Source organism: Chiloscyllium punctatum, chromosome 17 (assembly GCF_047496795.1).
Source record: "Chiloscyllium punctatum isolate Juve2018m chromosome 17, sChiPun1.3, whole genome shotgun sequence".
NCBI classification, from domain to species: Eukaryota; Metazoa; Chordata; class Chondrichthyes; order Orectolobiformes; family Hemiscylliidae; genus Chiloscyllium; species Chiloscyllium punctatum.
The window spans coordinates 47,253,445-47,277,666 of record NC_092755.1 but is presented as its reverse complement, the minus strand read 5'-3'; the positions used below and the strand labels follow the sequence as shown (position 1 = coordinate 47,277,666).

General features: G+C 43.5%; 1 protein-coding gene across 1 annotated transcript in view; it reads left to right on the top strand.

The window, feature by feature from the left end:
- ddx51 (DEAD (Asp-Glu-Ala-Asp) box polypeptide 51) overlaps window positions 1-24,222 on the top strand; it is a 55,943-nt gene that overhangs the window by 28,611 nt on the left and 3,110 nt on the right. Inside the window, exon 14 of the mRNA XM_072587068.1 lies at window positions 9,449-9,583. Within this exon, the coding sequence (XP_072443169.1) occupies window positions 9,449-9,583 (135 nt within the window). The remainder of the gene's footprint in view (window positions 1-9,448; window positions 9,584-24,222) is intronic.

Sequence of the window (24,222 nt, the reverse complement as noted above, 5' to 3'; positions counted from 1 at the left end):
GTTGAACAGCTGTGTCAAAGATTTTAAGGGGGGAATTCTCAGTTGAGGAAAATGCAGGACATGTCAGGGTTAACCTGGTGGAAAGTAGCAGCATTAGACCAGATTCAACAGAGATTGAGAAACTGGGAGAATGAAATGGATCCCTCATAGGAAGTGGGGTGTGGAGAAGTTTGATCAAGGTAACTATGGGAATCAGTATGTTTGTAGTAAAGATCGGTAAACTGTATCCTCAGAAATTAATACAGAGAAGTCAAGGAAGGGAAGAGTCAGAGATGGACCAGATGAGGGCGAGAGAAAGATGGAATTTGGAAGTAAATCATGTTAATTTTTCCAATTTCAGTAACAACAGGAAGCAGCACTAATGAAATTATCCATATGACATTGGACCAGAAAGAGGTCATTCAGCCCATCAAGTCTGCTCCGCCATTCAATTAGATCATGGCTGATCTGATCTGCCTTGACTCCCTTCATAAGTTCATAAGATATTGAAGTAGAATTCGGCCATTCGGCCCACCAAATCTCCTCCGCCATTCGATCATGGCTGATAAGGTCCTCATTTTCCTGCCCTCTCTCCATAATCCTTCAACCCATTATCAATTAAAAATCTGTTTAACTTCCCCTTAAATTTACTCACTGCCCCAGCATCCATTGTACTTTGGGGTAGTGAATCCCACAGATTCTCAATCTTTTGGGAGAAGTAGTTTCTCCTCAAGTCTGTTTTAAATTTGCTACATATTATCCTAAGACTATGACCTCTCAGCCTAGAATATCCCACAAGTGGAAGCATCCGCTCCACATCTATTTTATCCACATCTTGAATTCCTTGATTTGATCTCCTCTCATTCCTCTAAATTCCAAAGAGTATGGGCCTAAATTTTTCAATCTCTCTTTATGTGATAAGCCCCTCATCTCTGGGATCAATCTAGTGAACCTCCTCTGAACTGTCTCCATTGCCAAAATTGTGCACAATATTCCAGGTGCGGTCTTACTAATACCTTGTATAGTCGCAACAATACTTCCCTTCATATTCTATTTCCTTAGCTATAAAAACCAACATTCCATTCAATTTCTTTATTATCTGCTGTACCTGCATGCTAGTTTTCTGTGACTCATAAATGAATACACCTGGATCCCTTTGCACTGGAGCACCCTGAAGTCTCTCCCCTCTAAGACAATAGATCACCTTCCCTTTTTTTTCGATCAGAATGCATTATCTCTCACTTATCCATGTTAAATTCCATCTGTCATATTTTGGCCTACCGTCCTAACCAATCTATATCCATTTGTAAGGTTCTTGTTGCAATTTATTATGCTGTCTATTTTTTGTCATATGGCTATAGAGCTTTCTATCCCTGTATTCAAGTCATTAACGTAGATTGTAAATAGCTGGGGACCAAGGACCGAACCCTGTGGCACCCGACTAGTTACATCTTGCCATCCAGAAAAAAACCCATTTATCTCCACTCTCTGTCTTCTGTCCATCAGCCTTTTTAATAAATTACCCCAATCCTATATGATCCAACCTTGTGAGTTAACCTTTTGTGTAGCACCTTATCAAACCCCTTTCAGAAGTCCAGATAAATTACACCTACAGCATCCCCATTTTCTACTTTGCTTGTTACTTTTCTCAAGAACTCTAGCAAATTTAGTCAACTGTAATTTACTCTTCATAAAGCCTTGCTGACTCTGATGGATAGCATTTGACTTTCCAAACGTCCTGATATTGCTTTCTTGATAATTGATTATAACACTTTCCCAACAACAGATGTTAAACCAACTGTTCTGTAATTTCCCACATTTTGCTTCCTTCCCTTTTTGAATAAGGGCGTTATGTTAGCCATTTCCCAATCCACTCGTACCTTTCCTGTGTTCAGAGAATTTTAGAATATTGTAACCGATGAATCTACTATCTCTGCTGCCACTTAATTTAATACTCTAGGAAGTATGCCATCAGGCCCAGGGGACTTGTCTGTCTTCAATCTCAGTAGTGCTAAGTACCTTTTCCCAATCGATATTGATTGTTCTAAATTCTACCCTTTCTATTGCCTCTGACTTGCCCATTCCAACAGGAATGTTACTATTGTCCTCCACCGTGAAAACTGAGGCAAAATATTGATTTAGTACCTCTGCCATTTCAGTGTCCTCCACTATTAACTCTCCACTTTCATCTTCCAAGGGACCAACATTCATTTTAGCAACTGTCTTTCCTTTTCTTTATCTATAGAAGCTTTTGCTATCCTTTTGGTATTTTGTGTTAGTTTTCTTTTGTAATTTACCTTAGCTCTTTTTATTTCTTTTCGTATCCCTTTGCTTATGTCTGGAAATTTTCCAATCTTCCACCCTGCCACTAGTCTGAGCAAAATGGTATATTTTAGTTTTTGACTTTATACTGTCCTTGATTTCCTTGTTTAGCCATGGGTGTTTTGCCCCCTTACCGTCTTTCTTTCCCATGAGGATATATTTTAGTTGTGAGGAATTGAGTAGCTCCTTAAACGTCTGCCATTGCTCATTTAGTATCTTACCATTTAGTCTTCCTGCCCAATCTATACTTTCCCAAATATTCAAGAGAGTGAGGGGGCAGAGCTGAGTATGGTAGACATCACCAATGAGAAGGTCCTAGAAAAACTGAATGGCCTGAAGATGGATAAATCACCTGGATCAGATGGACTACACCCCAAAGTTCTAAGGGAGTTAGCTGAAGAGATAGTGCAGGCATCAGTGGTGATCTTTCAGGAATCATTAAAACCAGGGAGGATCCTATAAGACTGGAAAATCACTATTGTGACACCCCTGTTTAAAAGGGAGTAAGGCAAAAGAAGGAAAATTACAGACCGATTAGCCTAACTTCAGTTATGGTAAGATCCTGGAATCCATTGTGAAGGATGAGATTTCTGAATACTTGGAAGTGTATGGTAAAGTAGGGCAAAGTCAGCATGGCTTCATCAAGTGGAAGGTTGTGCCTGACAAATCTGTGAGAATTCTTAGAGGAAGTAACAAGCAGGTTAGACCAAGGAGAGCTAATGGATGTTATCCACCTGGACTTCAAGAAAGCCTTTGACAAGCTGCTGCACAGGAGGCTGAGTAAGACAAGGGCCCATGGTGTTAGAGGCAAGGTACTAGATGAAGGGCTTTTGCCCGAAACGTCAATTTTACTGCTCTTTGGATGCTGCCTGAACTGCTGTGCTCTTCCAGCACCACTGATCCAGAATCTGGTTTCTAGCATCTGCAGTCGTTGTTTTTACCTAGAAGCCTGGCTGTCTGGCAGAATGCAGAGAGTGGGGATTAAAGTGTCCTTCTCAGGATGGCAGTCAGTGACAAGTGGTGTTCCGCAAGGCTCAGTGTTTGGACCACAACTTTCCACTTTATACATTAACAATCCACACGAAGGAACTGAGGGCATTCTGGATAAGTTTACAGATAATACAAAGACATCTAGAGGGACAGGTAGCATTGCGGAGATAGGGAGGCTGCAAAATGATTTGGACAGGTTGGGAGAGTGGGCAAAGAAGTGGCAGATGGTGTACAATATGGGAAAGTGTGAGGTCATGCACTTTGGTAGGAAAAATACAGGCATGGACTATTTTCTAAATGGGGAGAAAATTGAGAAATCTGAAATGTAAAGAGATTTGGGAGTTCTAGTCACAATTCTGTCAATATCATGGGGGATGAAATTTACTAATGCTCTTCAGGAGAGGGGTTGGGAACCTGAATTGTAGCTCCAATGTACAGTAGGTTGAGAGTAGTGAAGTCATAAGTAAGGTTTCAAGGTCACAAGAGTGTAACGGCAGGCAGGAAGGTGGTTTGAAGTGTGTCTACTTCAACGCCAGGAGCATCTGGAATAAGGCGGGTGAACTTGCAGCATGGGTTGGTACCTGGGACTTTGATGTTGTCACCATTTCGGAGACATGGATAGAGCAGGGACAGGAATGGTAGTTGCAGGTTACAGGGTTTAGATGTTGCAGTAAGAACAGGGAAGGTGGTAAAAGAGGAGGAGGTGTGGCATTGTTAGTTAAGGACAGTATTACTGTAGCAGAAAAGACGTTTGATGAGGATTTGTCTACAGAGGTAATATGGACTGAGATTAGAAACAGGAAAGGAGAGGTCACCCTGTTGGGAGGTTTCTGTAGGCTTCCGAAAAGTTCCAGAGATGTAGAGGAAAGGATTGCAAAGATGATTCTGGATAGCAGTAACTGGGTAGTTGTTATGGGGCTTTAACTTTCCAGAAATTGACTGGAAACGCTATAGTTCGAGTACTTCAGAAGGGTCAGTTTTTGTCCATTGTGTGCAGGAGGCTTTCCTGACACAGTATGTAGATAGGCCAACAAGAGGCGAGGCCACATTGGATTTGGTACTAGGTAATGAACCAGGCCAGGTGTTAGATTTGGAGGTATGTGAGTATTTTGGTGATAGTGACCACAATTCGGTTACATTTACTTTCGCGATGGAAAGGGATAGGTAGTTCCTGCAGGGTAAGAGTTATACTGGGGGAAGGCAATTATGGTGCAATTAGGCAAGATTTAGGATGCATAGAATAGGGAAGGGAACTGCAGGGGATAGACACAATTGAATTGTGGAGCTTGTTCAAGGAACAGCTACTGCATGTCCTTGATAAGTATATACCTGTTAGGCAGGGATGAAGTAGTTGAGTGAGGGAACCATGATTTACTAAAGATGTTGAACCTCTTGTCAAGAGGAAGAAGACGGCTTTTGTAAAGATGAGACATGATGGCTCAATTAGGGCACTTGAGAGTTACAAGTTAGCCAAGAAGGACCTAAAGAGAGAGCTAAGAAGAGCCAGAGGAGACATGAGAAATCTTTGGCTGGTAGGATCAAGGAAAACCCTAAAGCTTTTTATAGGTAAGCTATATAGAGTAAGGTTAGGGCGAGTCAAGGACAGTAGTAGGAAGTTGTGCATGGAGTCCAAGAAGATAGGAGAGGCGCTAAATGATTTTTTTTTTCTCAGAATTCACATAGGAAAAATAAAATGTCCAGGAGAATATTGAGATTCAGGCTACTAGATTAGATGGGATTGAGGTTCAGGAGGAGCTGGTGTTAGCAATTCTGGAAAGTGTGAAAATAGACAAGTCCCCGATGCAGATGGGATTTATCCTAGGATTCTCCGGGAAGCTAGGGAGGAGATTGCAGAGCCTTTGGCTTTAATCTTGGTTGTCATTGTCCACAGGAATAATGCCAGAGACTGGATGATAGCAAGTGTTGTTCCCTTGTTCAAGAAGGAGAGTAGAGACAACCCTGGTAATTATAGACTAGTGAGCCTTGCTTCGGTTTTGAGTAAAGTGTTGGAGAGGATTATTAGAGATAGGATTTATATTCATCTAGAAAGGAATAATTTGATTAAGAATAGTCAACCCAGTTTTGTAAAGGGTAGGTCATGCCTCACAAACCTTATTGAGTTCTTTGAGAAGGTGGATGAGTGTAAAGCGATTGATGTGGTGTATATGGATTTTAGTAAAGCGTTTGATAAGGTTTCCCATGGTAGGCCATTGCACAAAATACGGAGGCATGGGATTGAAGGTGATTTAGTGGTTTGGATCAGAAACTGCCTATATGAAAGAAGACAGAGGGTGGTGGCTGATGAGAAATGTTCATCCTGAGTTCAGTCACTAGTGGTGTACCTCACGGATCTGTTTTGGGGCCACTGCTGTTTTATTCCTATAAATGACCTGACGAGGGCGTAGAAGGATGAATTAGTACATTTGCGGATGACACTAAGGTCACAGTTGTGGACGGTGCCGAAGGATATTGCAGATTACAGAGGGACATAGATAAGTTGCAGAGCTAGGCTGAGAGATGGCAAATGGAGTTTAATGTGGAAAAGTGTGAGGTAATTCACTTTGGAAGGAGTAATAGGAGTACAGAGTACTGGACTAATGGTAAGATTCTTGCTGGTGTGGATGAGCAGAGAGATCTCGGTGTCCTGAGAATTGCCACTCTGGTTGATAGGATTTTTAATAAGACAAATGGTGTGTTAGCTACTATTAGTAGAGGGGTTGAGTTTTGAAGCCATGAGGTCATGTTGCAGCTGTACAAAACTCTGGTACGGCCGCACTTGGAGTATTGCATATAGTTCTGGTTGTTGCATTATATGAAGGATGTAGAGGCGTTGAAAAGGTGGTGTAGAGAAGATTTACCAGGATGTTGCCTGGAATGGAGGGAAGGCCTTATGAGGAAAGGCTAAGGACTTGAGGCTGTTTTCATTAGAGAGATGATGATTGAGAGGTGACTTAATAGAGACATACAAGATAATCAGAGGATTAGGTAAGGTGGACAATGAGAGCCATTTTCCTCGGATGGTGATAGCTAGCACGAGGAGACATAGCTTTAAATTGAGAGGTGGTAGATATAGGACAGATTACACAGAGGGTGGTACGTGTATGGAATAAGGTGCCAGAGGATGTGGTGGAGGCTGGTACAATTGTAACATTTAAGAGGCATTTGGATGGGTATATGAATAGGAAGGGTTTGGAGGGATATGGGCCAGGTGCTGGCAGGTGGGACTAGATTGGATTGGGATATCTGATCGGCATGGACGGGTTGGACCAAAGGGTCTGTTTCCATGCTGTACATCTCTATGTCTCTATGTCAGACGTAGTTTCTTGTTCGGAGGGTAGTAGGGGCGTGCAATTCTCTGTCTTCAATAGTAGTAGACTCGCCAACTTTAAGGGCACTTAAATGGTCATTGGATAAACATATGGATGAAAATGGAATAGTGTAGGTTAGATGGGCTTCAGATTGGTTCCACAGGTCGGCACAACATCAAGGGCCAATGGGCCTGTACCGTGCTGTAATGTTCTATGTTCAAGACTTGCAGGTTGAGCCAGTAGTCAGGAAGGTAAATGCAATGATGGCATTATTTTGAGAGGACTTGAAGAAAAAAGCAGGGATGTACTTCTGAGGCTCTATAAGGCTCTGGTCAGACCACATTTGGAGTATTATGTGCAGTTTTGGGCCCCAAATCTCAGGAAAGATGTACTCACCCTGGGGCATGTTCAGAGGAGGTTCATGAGAATAGTCTTAGGAATGAAATGTTTAACATATGAGGAACATTTGAGGACTCTGGGTTTATACTCAGAGGTTAGAAGGATGAGGGGGAGTCTAATTGAAACATGCAGAATACTGAATGGCCTGGACAGAGTGGATGCTTCCATTGGTAGGAGAACCTTTTAGAACAGAGAGAAGGAGAATCTTCAGTCAAAGAGTGTTGAATCTAAGGAATTTATTGCCACAGAAGGCCATGCCACTGAGTCTATTGAAGACTGAGATAGATAGGTTCTTGAGTATCAAGGGGTGAAAGCGGAAGAATGGGGTTGAGAAACCTATCAGCCATGATTGAATGGCGGAGCAGACTCAATGGCCTAATTTTTGCTCCTGTCTTATCTACTCGGGCTAAATCTGTCCTCATGCCTAAATAATTTCCTTTGTTTAATTCCAGAACACTACTGTGGGAATCCACTTTCTCACCCACATACAGAATTTTGAATTCTGTCATACTATGGTCGTTGCTCCCAGAGGATCCTTAAGTATGATGTCATCAATTAATCTCTCCTCATACCCAATACCAAATCTGAATAGCCTGCTCCCTGGTTGGTTCCACAACATACTGCTGCAACAAACAATCTCTAATACATTCAGTGAACTCTGCCTCCAGGCAATCCTTGCCAATTTGATTCTTCCAATCTATATCCATGTTAAAATCACCCATGATTATTGCTGTACCTTTCTTACAAGCCTCTAATATTTCCTGATTTATACCGTGCCCACTGCAGAGCCACAATTTGGCAACCTATGGATTACTCCGACCAAGTACTTCTTCCCTTTGCTATTTCCTGTTTTACCCAGACTGATTCCACATCTTGATTTCTTGTGCTTATGTAATTTCTCATTACAGCACTGATCCCTTCCTTCACCAGCAGGGCCAGACCACATCTTTTTCTTTCCAGTCTATCTTTGCGAAATGCTGAGTACCCCTGGATATTCAGTTCCCAGACCTGGTCTCCTTCTAACCATGTCTCAGTAATCACTCTAAAACTATACACTTTTGTTTCTATTTGCCCTATTTACTCATTAATGTAATGACGGATCAGACAAAGAGTTGTGGGTGCGGCTGGAGTAGAACTGGAATATTTGATCAAGTATAGTAACGGGAAACCCAAATAAAACTGAGTCACTGTGAATTAGGGGGAAACTCTGCTGGTTAGAGTCATGTCTGGCACAAAGGAAGACAGTTATCATTATTAGAGATCTAACCAGTTACCCCAAGAGGGTGTTGCAGGATTTCCTCCTCAGGTTGATATTTTTAATCATCATGTTCAGAGGTGTTATTACACACCTCTGGGACTTGAACCCGGGCCTCCTAGCTCTGAGATAGGGACACTATCGACATGCTACAAGAGCCCTTCTTCCTAGTGTAGTCCCTTAGGACTAACCTTTTCCAGTTGCTTCACCAATGACCTCCTTTTTGAAGTCAGAAGTGGAGATGTTTGCTTATGATTGCACACTGTTCTATACTGTATGCAACTCCTCAGATAATGAAGCAGCTGGTACTTACACACAGTGAGACTCAGACAATAATCAGACTCTGCTTAGGTGGCTTCATGCAATAAAAGTTTCAACTAATGACCATCTCCAGCAAGACAGTCTAACCATCTCCTCTTGATAATCAACTGCTTTCCAATCACTGAATATTCCACATCGTTGTGCAATACAATTGACTGGAAACTGAAGTGGACCAGACATGTAAGAACTGTGGCTACAGAAGCAGGTCAGAGGCTGGGAGTTCTGTGGTGAGTGACTCAACCTTTGATTCCTCAAAGTCTATCTGACATCTACAAGGCTCAGGCCAGGAGAGTAATGGAATACTCCCACTTGCCTGGATGATTGCAGCTCCAACAACACTCAAGAAGTTGATGTCAACTAGAATAAAGCAACCAGTATGATTGGCATCCCACTCGCCACCTTCAACATTTCATTTTAACGCACTGTAGCAGCAGCACTGCACTGTAGCAACTTGCCAAACATCCTTTGACAGCACTATCCAAAACTGTGACCCTCACCACCTAGGAAGACAAAGGGATCAGATGCATGGGAACATCACCATCTTTAAGTTCCCCTCCAAGCCACAGACCATCCTGATTTGGAAATATATCACCATTCCTGCAGTGTTGCTGGGTCAAGAAGCTGGAGCTGCCTTCCTAACAGTATTCCCTGCAGGAGTTCAAGAAAGCAGTCCACTATCATCATCTCGAGGACAGTTTGGGGGTTTGCAAGTGACACTCAAATCCCATGAGCAAATTAAAAGACCTGTTTTTGTTCACTGTTTTAAAGGGGTGAGGGGAGAGTGGCTGTGCTGATTTAACCTTGCTGTCCCTACATGCAGATCTTGTGTTTTGTTTGCTTGTCAGGTTTAAACATTGAGACTTTGTAATTACAGGAACAGCAGTTTCTTCAAATGCTGAGAGATGCTGGGAGCAAAGAGATGAAGAAGCATGTGGTGAGACAGAAATTCTTGACTCCATTGATCGAGCGCTATGAAAATGCTCTGCAAGTGTTTCAACAGGTTCTTAAGGTAACTCCAATGCACATGGGATTTTATTTCAAAGTAATGGTCAAAATGAAACTTGGTTCATGCATATCTCTTATCTTTCCACTTTACTGACTGCAGTAATACTTCTATATTCAGGGTCAATGCGAATTGATGTAATTGGTTCAAGGGACTGACTGGTCATCTCCTCTATTACTAAACTAAAATTTATGGAAGATGGGAGGCTAGAAAAGAGGGGAAGAGATTGAGTTAGGGGTTCCAAAACATAGTGAAACATAACAGAATATGTCAGCCCCTCAAAACTTCCCATCGTTCACTAAGATTATAGTAATGTGATTGTGGCTTTATCTCCACTTTTCTCTCTGCCACCCCATAACCCTTGACTCCCTTATCAAATAAAAATGAGATCAGCACAGCCTTTGAATATATTCAGTGGCCCAGCCTTCTCTGATTAACGTCCCTTTGAGAGTAGACAGTCCCACAAACCACATGAGGGAGGAGCTGGCCAGAGTCGATTGGAAGGGGAAGTTGATGGAGCAGCAATGGCAGAAGTTTCTGGGGGTAATTCAGGAGGCAAAGCAGAAATTCATCCCAATGAAGAAGAAATACTAAGGGGAGGACTAGACGACTGTGGCTGACAAGGGAAGTCAGGGACATTAAAGCAAAAGAAAAAGCATGTGATGTGGTGAAGATAAATGGGAAACCACTGGATTCGGAAGCTTTTAAAAAAACAGAAGAGGCTAACTAAAAAAAGAAATGGGGGGAGAAGATGAAATGAGGGCAAGCTAACTAATAATATAAAAGAAGATAAAAGTTTTTTTTGAATAAAATAGCTTTTATCCTTTGTTGTCATGTGTATTCTAGTACAGAAGTCCATGAGAATTTTTCATAATGGCTGCCTTTAATGGTGCCATCTTAAGTACAAATACCTAGGTATGAGTCTTAGATACAGAAGAGAAATAAAAGGGAAAGTTAGTAGCATTACTTACATGGGTGAAGAATTGACATTTCAAACAGCAGCAACTCAGCACGTGGTCTGACTGCCCGCACCAGGCCCCAGTCCAACAGGCCCCAGTCCAACAGGCCCCAGTCCAACAGGCCCCAGTCCAACAGGCCCCAGTCCAACAGGCCCCAGTCCAACAGGCCCCAGTCCAACAGGCCCCAGTCCAACAGGCCCCAGTCCAACAGGCCCCAGTCCAACAGGCCCCAGTCCAACAGGCCCCAGTCCAACAGCTGTCTCGCTCTGGTCCATGCCTGTAGTCCGTTCCACACTGGCATTTCGCTGCACCAAGGTAAATTGTGCTGCACCAGGACTCACCTCCCATCGTGCTGCTCCTGGACCCGCTTGCCTGCATGCTGCTCTGGGACTAAAAAGAGAGAAAAAAACCCGTAAGGAACAGGCAGAGCAGAGGAACTCCACATGGAGCATCCTGCTCTGCTACCATTTTGCTAGAAGTAGATATATAAAAGGAGGCAAGAGTGGGCATTAGGCTGCTGGAAAATGAGGCTGGAGAAGTCATAATAGGAATTGAAATAGCAGAGGAACTGAATAGGTACTTTGCATCAGTCTTCACAGTGGAAAATACCAGAAGTTCAGGAGAGTCAATGGCAAAGGTTAATGTAGTGACCATCACTGAGGAGAAGGTGGTGGGAAAATGCAAGGGTCTATAAGGTGGATAGATAACCAAGACTGGATGAACTACACCCTAGGGTTCTGAAGGAGATAACTGAGAAGATTGGGGGTACTGGTAGTGGTCTTTAAGGAATCACTGGAGTCAGGAAGGGTCCCAGAGGACTGGAAAATGTATAATGTAACAGCCCTGTTTCAGCATGGAAAGAGGTGGGAGACAGGAAACTGTAGGCTGGTTAGCCTGACCTCAGTCATTGGTAAGAAATTAGATTTCATTGTTAGGGACGAGATTCTGGAATGCTTGGAAATGCATGGAAAAATAGGGCTGAGTCAGTGCAGTTTCATCAGGAGGAGAGGCCATGCCTTATAAATCAATTAGAATTCTTTAAGGAGGTATTGAGCAAGTTAAACAAAAGAGAGCCAGTAGATTTCCAGAAGGCCTTTGACAAGGTGCTGCACAGGAGGCTGCTACATAAGATAAGGCCCATGATGGTAGAGACAAGGTGCTGGTATGGATAGAGGATTGGCTGACTGGCAGAAGGCACAGAGTGGGGATAAAGGATTTCAGGATGGCAGCAGTGACTAATGGAGTTCCACAGGGGTCAGGTGAATACCTCTTCCTACTGCCCCCTCGACCATGACCCCACCCCCCATCACCAAACCATCATCTCCCAGACCATACAGAACCTCATCATCTCAGGAGATCTCCCACCCACAGCTTCCAACCTCATAGTCCGGGAACCCCGCACTGCCCGGTTCTACCCCCTTCCCGAGATCCACAAGCCTGACCACCCTGGCCGACCCATTGTCTCAACATGCTCCTGCCCCACTGAACTCATCTCTACCTACCTCAACACTGTCTTATCCCCCCCTAGTCTAGGAACTCTCCACATACATTCGAGACACCACCCACGCCCTCCACCTCCTCCAAGACTTCCGTTTCCCCGGCGCCCAACGCCTCCTCTTCACCATGGATATCCAATCCCTCTACACCTCCATCCGCCATGACCAGGGCCTCCAAGCCCTCCGTTTTTTCCTCTCCAGACGTCCCCAACAGTACCCTTCCACCGACACTCTCATTCGTTTGGCCGAACTGTCCTCACCCTTAACAATTTCTCCTTTGAATCTTCCCACTTCCTCCAGACCAAAGGGGTAGCCATGGGCCCAGCTATGCCTGTCTCTTTGTTGGCTACGTAGAGCAGTTGATCTTCCGTAATTACACCAGCATCACTCCCCACCTCTTTCTCCGCTACATTGATGACTGCATTGGCACCACCTCGTGTTCCCGCGAGGTGGTTCAGCAATTCATCAACTTCACCAACACATTCCACCCTGACCTTAAATTTACCTGGACCATCTCTGACACCTCCCTCCCCTTCCTGGACCTCTCCATCTCCATTAATGACAACCGACTTGACACTGACATTTTCTACAAACCCACCGACTCCCACAGCTACCTGGATTACACCTCTTCCTACCCTACCTCTTGCAAAAATGCCATCCCGTATTCCCAATTTCTCCGCCTCCGCCGTATCTGCTCCCAGGAGGACCAGTTCCACCACAGATCACACCAGATGGCCTCCTTCTTTAGAGACCGCAATTTCCCTTCCCACATGGTTAAAGATGCCCTCCAATGCATCTCGTCGACATCCTGCACCTCCGCCCTCAGACCCCACCCCTCCAACCGTAACAAGGACAGAACATCCCTGGTGCTCACCTTCCTTCCTACTAACCTTCGCATAACCCAAATCATCCGCCGACATTTCCGCCACCTCCAAACAGACCCCACCACCAGGGATATATTTCCCTCCCCACCCCTTTCCGCCTTCTGCAAAGACCATTCCCTCCGTGACTACCTGGTCAGGTCCACGCCCCCCTACAACCCACCCTCCCATCCTGGCACTTTCCCCTGCCACTGCAGGAACTGTAAAACCTGCGCCCACGCCTCCTCCCTCACCTCTATCCAAGGCCCTAAAGGAGCCTTCCACATCCATCAAAGTTTTATTTGCACATCCACTAATATCATTTATTGTATCCGTTGCTCCCGATGCGGTCTCCTCTACATTGGGGAGACTGGGCGCCTCCTAGCAGAGCACTTTCGGGAACATCTCTGGGACACCTGCACCAATAACCACACCGCCCCGTGGCCCAACATTTCAACTCCCCCTCCCACTCTGCCGAGGACATGGAGGTCCTGGGCCTCCTTCACCGCCACTCCTTCACCACCAGACGCCTGGAGGAAGAACGCCTCATCTTCCGCCTCGGAACACTTCAACCCCAGGGCATCAGTGTGGACTTCAACAGTTTCCTCATTTCCCCTTCCCCCACCTCACCCTAGTTCTAAACTTCCAGCTCAGCACTGTCCCCATGACTTGTCTGGACTTGTCCTACCTGCCTATCTTCTTTTCCACCTATCCACTCCACCCTCTCCTCCCTGACCTATCACCTTCATCCCCTCTCCCACTCACCCATTGTACTCTATGCTACTTTCTCCCCACCCCCACCCTCCTCTAGCTTATCTCTCCACGCTTCAGGCTCACTGCCTTTATTCCTGATGAAGGGCTTTTGCCCAAAACGTCGATTTCGAAGCTCCTTGGATGCTGCCTGAACTGCTGTGCTCTTCCAGCACCACTAATCCAGAATCTGGTTTCCAGTATCTGCAGTCATTGTTTTTACCTAGTCAGGTGAATAAAGTTTGGCAGGTGTAGGCAAATGACTTTGATGGCAGTGAAGCTGTGAGTTAACTGTGAGGTTTCCTGGTATGGTGAAGGGTGGAGTATTGCCGCAGGGTTTTACATTTCCAAATCGGCTGCACTGCCCCAACCCGCTCGTGCTGAGAAAGGTATACTGTGAGATGACATAAGGAAAGCAAATTATTTCTAAACTCTGAAAATCATATAGATTGGATTGGTGTGAAGGTCAACAATCTGACTGCCGTTTTTAAATTATCAATTCTCCCAATGTTTTCAGTGCCTGCTATATTTTCCAGGCAATGGGCATTGAACACACAGTTTTGATTTTTTTTTAACTTTTGTTATAACTAGGTGGTACAAGAGAGGTATAAAAGACTTGTCACCCAGATTTTTTTATTCACTTGTGGGCAGTGGGCACCGCTGGCTGACCAGCATTTATTACCTGCCCCCAAAGCCTTTGAGAAGGTGGGGGTGAGCTTTCTTCTTCAACTGTTTCAGTCCCACAATGCCTGAGGAAGGGAATTTTAGGATTTTGACCCAATGACAGTGAAGGAACTAAGATATATTTCCAAGTCAGGATGGTGAGTGGTTTGGAAGGGAACTTGTAGGGGGTGGTGTTCCCATGTATCTGCTGCTCTTGTCCTTCCAGATTGAAGTGGTCATGTGTTTGGAAAATGGAAAGATGGATTGTGTTCCTCATCTTCCACCTTGGGACCCTTCAACCACATGACATTAATGTGGATTTCACTAGTTTCTTCATTCCCTCTCTCTCCCCCCCCCCCGCACTTATCTCCGATCCATCCTCCCAACACGGCACTGCCCTCATGACCTGTCCTACCTGTTCAACTTCCTATCCGCTCCATCCTCCCCTCTCACCTATCACCATCACTCTCACCTACACCGTCCCCTCAGCCCCAGCCCCCTCCAATTTATATCTCTCCTCCCCCTCAGCTCACTAGCCTCATTCCTAGTGAAGGGTTTTTGCCCGAAATGTCGATTCTCCTGCTCCTGGGATGCTGTCTGACCTGCTGTGCTTTTCCAGCACCACACGCTCGGACTCTGCTTTTAAAGAGCTGCCTTTCATGCATTGTTAAAAATACTTAACAGTTATAGAGTTATACAGCATGGAAACAGAGCTTTTGGTCCAACTAGACCACACTGACCATGTTTCTGAACTAAATTAGTCCCACTTGCCTGCATTTGGCCCATATCCCTCCAAATCTTTCTAATTTATGTACTTATCCCAATGTCTTCTAAATGATGTTGATGTACCATTTTCTCTGGCAGTTCATTCCACACACCAGTCTGTAAAAAAAAAAGTTGCCCTTCATGTCCTTTTTATGTCTTTCTCCTCTCACCTTACAAATATACCCCCTAGTTTTGAACTCACCCACCATAAGGAAAAGGCCTTGCTATTCACCCTATGCTTTTATAAACCTCTATAACATCACCTCTCGATCTCTTACACTCCAGTGAAGAAAACCTCAGTGTATCCAGCCTTTTCTTATAATTCAAACCCTCCATTCCCAGGAACATCCTGGTAAATGTCCAATTTGATAATATCCTTCCTATGACTGGACAAGAACTGCACACAGTACTCCAGAAGAGGCCTCACCAATATCCTGAAAAACCTCAATATGATGTCCCAACTCCTATACTCAAAGGTGTGAGCAATAGCAAACATGCTAAAAGCCTCTTTAACCACCCTGTCAACCTGTGACGCAAATTTCAAAAAATTACGCACCTGAACCCCTAGGTCTCCCTGTTCTACAATATTACCCAAAGCCCTACCATATACAATTAATGTCTTGTTCTTGTTTGTTTTACCAAAATACAATACCTCTCATTTATCCAAATTAAACTCATCTGCCACTCCTTAATCCATTGACCCAATTGATCGAGATCTCTTTGTAATCTAGGTAACCTTCACTGACCAATATACCACCAATTTTGGTGTCATCTGCAAATTTACTAATGCATCCTATATTCTCAGCCAGATCATTTATATAAATGACAAGTAAAAGTGGACCCAGTACCGATCCCTGTGGAACATCTCTGGTCATGGGCCTCCAGTCCAAATAACAACCTTCCACCACCACTCTCTGTTTCCTACCATTATGCAAATTTTGTATCCAATTGGCAAGCTCACCCTGAATCCCATGTGACCTAATCTAATTAGTCTACCAAGAAGAACCTTGTCAAAGCCTTTTCTTTTTTTTAATAGATATTTTTATTGAAAATTTTACATTATTTACAAGCTTACAAATTAAAAAAAACCCAAGCATAAACATTGATATACAATTAAATCTTAAATAAATAATAACCAAAATCTAACAAACAGGAAAAAAAAGAGATACCAAGAGAAGAAAAACCAAAACTCAACTAACTATTAATCTAACCTACAACTAACCAGAGTGTATAATTAAGTCTTTTACATTATTCAGGGAAAAAAAACGATGGATAACACAGAAATTGACTAGTGAGATACATGCTCGGAATGTGTTAACATCAAACCATAACAAAACCCATATTCGTGTGGGATTCTTCTCCCAAGGGGCCCCAGACCAGCCAGGTTCGCCATCTCAATTAAATAAAAGCCCTTGTTAGGATGACCAAAATATCTGTATTTGTGTAATTCAAGAGGGGCTGCCATATTTTATGGAATAATTCGGTCGTTTGGTGCACCATATTTGTAAGGAAGTCAAGGGAAATACATTCCGTGATTATTCTGTGCCATTTCGAAAGTCCATGGGGACCCTCAGCCACCCAGTTTACCAAAATATTTTTCCTTGCACAGAAAGAGAGAATAGAAAATAATCTCTTCCCGTTCGTATCCAGGGAGGGTAAGCTGGAAAAGCCCAAAAGGAGAGATGCTGGGTCCAATCTAATTTCTGTTCCTAAGATTTCTGTTAGAGCACTTGCTACTTTAGTCCAATATCTATGGATCTTATGACAGGTCCATAAGCAGTGTACAAGAGTGCCCACCTCTATTTTACATTTGGGACACATTGGAGATGCTCCTGCCTTAAATATTGTCCGGTGCTATATGGGCTCTATGAAGTATCTTCAACTGAATGGTCTGAGTTCTGTTGCAGATGGAAATTCTTCTGGCATTTTCCCAAATGTCATTCCACATTTCTATAGGGATTTCCAGTCCCAAACCCTGATCCCATGTTTTAAGCAGATTGTCTCTATCTCCCGATACTTCATCATTTAATAAATGATAAATAGTGCTGACCGAAGATACCCCCATTGGCCACAACACTCTACGTTCTCTATCTGATTCATAAAGACTATCTAATAGCGTCGTCTTCTTCTGTATGTAATCTCGAAAGAGATCACCATTAGGTAATCCAAATTTCTGCTGCAGCTGTTCAAAAGACATCAGGACCCCTTCCTTAAACAGATCCCCTAAACAGGAGATACCCCTGGATCTCCAGAGTTTGAATGTGGCATCTGTAAGGCCTGGTTGAAACCCCCATGCTCCCACTACCGGAGCATAGGGGGATGTTTTATGTGAATTGCCCTCATTTTGCCGCATTATATTCCAAGCTTTAATTGTATTTAGTAATATAGGGTTTTTACAGTGATCTGTAATGATTTTCCTCTTGTCTGAAAATAAAAGGTTAATGAGTGGGCATTTTACTTGAGAAGCCTCGATTTCCAGCCAGATTGGGTCTTGTCTGATCCGCAATCAATCAGCTATGTAACTTAATAGGGAACTTAACTGATATTTCCTAAAATCTGGGAAATCCAGTCCTCCCCTTGCCTGTGGAAGCTGTAGTTTCCTCAGCTTAATGAGGGGCCCTCTATGATTCCAGATAAAGGAACCCAACCAGCCATATAGTTTACGTAGTGCCAGCCTCGGCAGCATCACCGGAAGCATTCTCATAGGGTATAGGAGACGGGGCAGGACATTCATTTTAATTAGTGCTATTCTACCCAGCCAGGAAATTGGAAGGTCTCCCCATCGCTGGAGGTCCTGCCTTATCCTCTCCAGTCAATGCACAAAGTTAGCCTTGTATAACTGATCAAATACTGGGGTAATAAAAATGCCTAAATATAAGAAACCCTCCAGGGACCACCGAAAGGGAAAGTGGGATCCGTCCATTAAGTGGGATATACTAGCAAGGCCACCCATTGGCATAGCCTCCGATTTTGAGAAATTAATTTTATAGCTTGAAAATGCACTAAATGTATTAATAACTTTGATTAAGCGAAGCATGGATATCAGAGGATTACTGAGAAATAGAAGAACATCATCTGCATAAAGGGTAATTTTATGTTACCTGTACCAATCCTCGGGGCTGTTTATATTAGGATCAGCCCGTATAGCTTCTGCTAGTGGCTCAATTATTAGCGTAAATAACAATGGCGAGAGAGGACATCCCTGATGGCAGCCCCTATCCACACTGAAGCTATCCAAGCCTAATCTATTGGTAACCACAACTGCTTTGGAATCATTGTACAGTGTTGAGACCCATTTGGTAAACACCTTTCCAACGCCAAACCTTTCCAATGTGTAAAACAAATATGACCATTCAACCCTGTCAAATGCCTTTTCCGCGTCTAATGAGACTACTACTCCTGGTATCTTTCCCTGATGACAGGCTTGAATCACATTCAAAACCCTTCTAACATTACTGAATGATCTACGGCCCTTAATAAACCCCGTCTGATCCTCCTTTATGATGTGTGGCAATACCCTTTCTAGCGTCAATGCTAACGTTTTAGAAAGGATTTTAAAATCTACATTTAGCAAGGATATTGGTCTGTATGAAGCACAATCTTCTGGATCCTTTCCTTTTTTGAGAATAAGGGAGATATTCGCCTCTTTCGGTGAAGGCGGGAGACAGCCCTGACTCTATGCATAGTTATACATGTCCATAAGTGGACCAGCCAATATTCCTGTAAATTCTTTATAGAATTCAGCTTGAAAGCCATCTGTCAAAACCTTTTTTAAGGTCTATGTAAACAACATCTACTACTCTTGTCATCATCAATCCTTTTGGTTACTTTCTTAAAAAAACTCAATCAAGTTCATGAGATAAGATTTCTCAAACAAAACCATGCTAACTGTCCCTAATCAGTCTTTGCCTCTTCAAGTGCACGTAAATCCCTTCTTTCAGAATCACCTCCAACAATTTATCCATCACCGATCTCTGGCTCACAGGCCTATAGTTCACAGGCTTCTGTTTACTACTTTACTTAAATAAAAGCACAACATTAGCCACCCTCCAGTCCTCTGGCACCTCATCTGTGGTTATAGATGATACAAATATTTCTGCTAGGGACCCTGCAATTCCTTCCCTAACTTCGCACAATGTCCTGGGTCTTGGAGATTTATCCACTTTGAAGTTTAAGACCTTTAGCACTACCTCTTCTGTAATGCAAACTGTTTTCAAGACATCAATATTTATTTCCCCAAGTTCTCTTGCCCCCATGTCTTTCTCCACAGTAAAACTGATACTAAGTATTTATTTAGTATCTCTCCCATCTGCTGAGATCCAAGACAAAGATGATCTTGTTGATCTTTAAGGGGCCCTATTCTCTCTCGTTGCTGTTTTCGTCTTAATGTTCTTGTAGAATCTCTTTGGATTCTCCTTAACTTTATTTGCTAAGGCTCTCATTTCTCCTCTTTGCCCTCATAAGATGAATGCCCCTATACTCTAAGAGATTCATTTAATCCCAATCCTCTATATCTAATGTATGATTCTTACTTATTCTTGACTAGAACCTCAAAATCTTTATTCATCTATTATTCCTTAATCTTACCAGCCTCACCTTTCACTCTACCAGGAATATAAATTCTCAGAACTCTCATTAACATACTTTTGAAAGCCTCCCACTTGTCAGTCGTTCCTTTACCTGTGAACATCCTATTCCAATAAACTTTAGAAAGGTCTTGTCTCATATCATTAAAGTTTGCCTTACTGAATATAAGAATTTTAACTTGTATGGAAGGCTTATCCTTTTCCATAACTATTTTACAACTAATAGGATTATGATCACTAGTCCCAAAAAGTTTCCCCTACTAACACTTCAGTCACTTACCCTGCCTTATTTACCAAGAGGTCAAGTTTAGTTTGAAGGTAGATTTACATACTGATAAAGAAAATGCTCTTGAACAAATTTAACAAATTCCTCACCATCCAAGCCTTTAAAACTATGGCAGTCCATAGTCAATGTTTGGAAAATTAAAATGCCCTGCTATTACAACCCTATTCTTCTTACATATATCTGAGATCTCTCTTTGTATTTGCACCTTAATTACCCCGTGATCATTACCCATCAAGATGATCATCCCTTTCTTATTTCTAATTTGTACCCATATAATTTCACTGGATGATTCCTCAGAAGTATCCTTGCTAATGACAGTAGTAATGTTTTCCTGAGTGTAAAACACCACACTCCCTCCTTTCTTGCCTCTCCTTCCTATAGTATCTAAAACCTGCAAAATTGTGCTGCCAGTCCTGACCATCCCTCAACCAAGTTTCTGTAACAGCTAGGATGTCCCGGTCTCTTGTTCCCATACATGCTGTCATCAGTCTTACCTGTAAGATCCCTTCATTTATTTCAATTCAAGTTTAATTCTTCAGAATTACCTCATTATCTGACTTGCTCATGTCTACCTTTTCTCATTCAATTGCACTCATTTGTCTTTCTATTTTTACTGCTACTTAGGAACCACCCCACCTCAACCCCATCCCTCTGAGTTTAAAGGCTCCTGAAATAGAGCATAGAACAGTACAGCACAGGACAGGCCCTTCAGCCCTCAATGTTGTGCCGACCTTTTATCCTACTCTAATTTCAAACTAACCTACATAGCCTTCATTGTACTATCATCCATGTACCTATCCAAGAGTTGCTTAAATGTCCCTGATGTATCTGACTCTACTACAACTGCTGGCAGTGCATTCCACGCACCCACCGCTCTGTGTAAAGAACCGACCTCTGACATCTCCCCTAAACCATCCTCCAATCACCTTAAAATTATTCCCCCTCTGCCTTTGGAATAAGTCTCTGGCTATCCACTCTGTCTATGCCTCTCATCATCTTATACACCTCTAACAAGTCACCTGTCATCCTCCTTCACTCCAATAAGAAAGGCCACAGCTCCCTCAACCTTTCTTTGTAAGACATGCCCTCCAGTCCTGGTAAATCTTCTCTGCACCCTCTCTAAAGCTTCCACATCCTCCCTATAATGAGGCGACCAGAACTGAACGCAATATTCCAAGTGTGGTCTAACCAGGGCACTATAGAGCTGCAGCATAACCCTACGGCTCTTAAACTCAATCCACCTGCTAATGAAAGCAATACACCACGTGCCGCCTTAACAACTCTATCAACTTGGGAGGCAACTTTGAGGGATGTATGGACATGGGCCCCAAGATCCCTCTGTTCCATCACACTGCCAAGAATCCTGCCTTTAACCCTGTATCCTGCATTCAAATCCATCTTCCAAAATGAATCACTTCACACTTTTCCAGGTTGAACACCATCTGCCACTTCTCAGCCCAGCTCTGCATCCTGTCAATGTCCCCTTACAACCTACAAGAGCCCTCCACTCTATCCACCAATCTTTGTGTCATCGGCAAACTTACTTACTAACCCAACTTTCCACTACCTCATCCAAGTAAATTTATAAAAATCATAAAGAACAGAGGTCCCAGAATCGATCCCTGTGGAACACCACTGGTCAGCAAGCTCCAGGCTGAATACATTCCATCTTCTACCACTCTGTCCTCTATGGGCCAGCCAGTCCTGTATCCAAACAGCCATATTTCCCTGTATCCCATGCCTCCTTACTTTCTGAATGAGCCTACCATGGGGAACCTTATCAAATGCCTTGCTAAAATCCATGTAAACCACATTCACTGCTCTACCTTCATCAATGTGTTTTGTCACATCCTCAAAGAATTCCATAAGGCTTGTGAGGCATGACCTGCCCCTCACAAAGCCATGCTGACTATCTCGAATCAAACTATGGTTTTCCAAGTAATTATAAATGCTGTCTCTCTGAATCTTCTTCAATCATTTGCCTACCAGAGACATAAAATTGATTGGTCTGTAATTCCCAGGATCATCCCTATTCCCTTTCTTGGCCAAGGGAATAACATTTGCCACCTCCAATCATCTGGCAGTACTCCAGTGGACATGAGGACACAAAGATCATGCCAAAGGCGCAGCAATCTCTTCTCTCGTTTCCCATAGTAACCTAGGGTATATCCCAGCTGGCCCAGCGGATTTATCTATCCTTCAGGTTTTTTCCAAAATTTTCAGCACGTCCTCCTCCTTCACTTCAACCTGTTCTTGCCTATCAGTCTGTTTCATGCCATCCTCACAAACCTCAGGGTCCCTCTCAGTAGTGAATACTGAAGCAAAGTATTCATAAAGGACCTTCTCTACCTCCTTTGACTCCAGGCACAAGTTCCCACCACTATGTTACCCTCAATTTGGCCATCCTCTTGTTCCTCATATAAGTTCAGAATGCCTTGGGGTTTGCTCTTAATCCTACCTGCTAAGGCTATCTCATGCTCCATTCTCGCTCTCCTAAGTCCATTCTTCAGTGCCTTCCTGGCCACCTCGTAACCCTCTGGTGTCCTGTCTGATCCTTGCCTCCTCAACCTTAAGTAAGCTTTCTTCTTCCTCTTGACTAGATGTTCCATATCCCTTGTCATCCATGGGTTCTTTCAACCTACCATCCCTTCCTTGCCTCAGTGGGACAAACCTGTCCAACATGATCAGCAAGTGATCTCTGAACAACCTCCAGATTGCTGTTACGATCATCTGTTCCTGATCTAGGCACTCCAGTTCCTGCCTAATAGCATTGTAATTCACCCCCCACCCCCACCCCCACCAATTAGATACTTGTTGTGGTTCTGTTCGCCGAGCTGGGAATTTGTGTTGCAGACGTTTTGTCCCCTGTCTAGGTGACATCCTCAGTGCTTGGGAGCCTCCTGTGAAGCGCTTCTGTGATGTTTCCTCCGGCATTTATAGTGGTTTGAATCTGCTGCTTCTGATTGTCAGTTCCAGCTGTCCGCTGCAGTGGCCGGTATATTGGGTCCAGGTCGATGTGCTTATTGATTGAATCTGTGGATGAGCACCATGCCTCCAAGAATTCCCTGGCTGTTCTCTGGGAATTCCTAGAGGTATGGCACTCATCCACAGATTCAATCAATAAGCACATCGACCTGGACCCAATATACCGGCCACTGCAGCGGACAGCTGGAACTGACAACCGGAAGCGGCAGAGACAGGCCACTATAAATACCGGAGGAAACATCACAGAAGCGCTTCACAGGAGGCTCCCAAGCACTGAGGATGTCACCGAGACAGGGGACGAAACGTCTGCAACACAAATTCCCAGCTCGGCGAACAGAACCACAACAACGAGCACCCGAGCTACAAATCTTCTCTCAAACTTTGAACAATTAAATACTTTCCCATACTGTCTACTCCTAATCCTCTCCATGAGTGTAGTAAAGGTCAGAGACTTGTGATTACTATCACTGAAATACTCTTCCACCGAGAGATCGAACACCTGGCAAGGATCATTGCCGAGCACTAAATCCAATATGCCTCCCCTCTACATAATTAGCAAGTCGCCCTGCCAAAATATTGATCCCTTTTTAAACATGTCTTTTCTGCCCCAGAAGAGATCCGAATGATCCAAAAACCTGAATCTTTGCACATTGCACCATCTCTTCAGCCATTGCTTTTTCTGCCCTATCATTTTATTCCTACTCTCATTAAACTCTGACACCGTAAGTAAGTCAGAGATTACTACCTTTGAGGTTCTGCTTTTTAACCTTCTACTTGTCCTTTTTTCTTTAGATTCATTGTTATGCAGCACGGAAACAGATCCTTCAGTCCAACCAGTCCATGCCACCCAAAATCCCAAACTAATCTCGTCCCACCTGCCTATGGACCTCCATCCTACTCCATCCACCTTTGTCACCTAGTCTACAAATTTCTCTTTCTTATCAATCTTACAGTTATAGCTGATCAGTTCTTTTAAGTTTATTTCTACCTTATAAAATCTAGCAGGACTGGGTATCCATTTTTAAGGAGAAACACAGGAACTACCTTATGGGAAGGAAATGTGCCATCCTTGCCTGATTTGGCCAACATTCGACTCCAAACCCACAACAATGTGGGTGACACTCAACTTTCCTCTGGGAAATCCTCTTATATTCACTCTGCTAAACCTTAACTCTTTCCCTAGGTCGTTCCTACCAACGTGTGTAACAACTTCTGCCTTCTCACTCTCCCCTTTGACAATATGCTTCAACCTTTTTGAGATGATCTTAACCTTAGATGAGGAAGGCAACATCCTA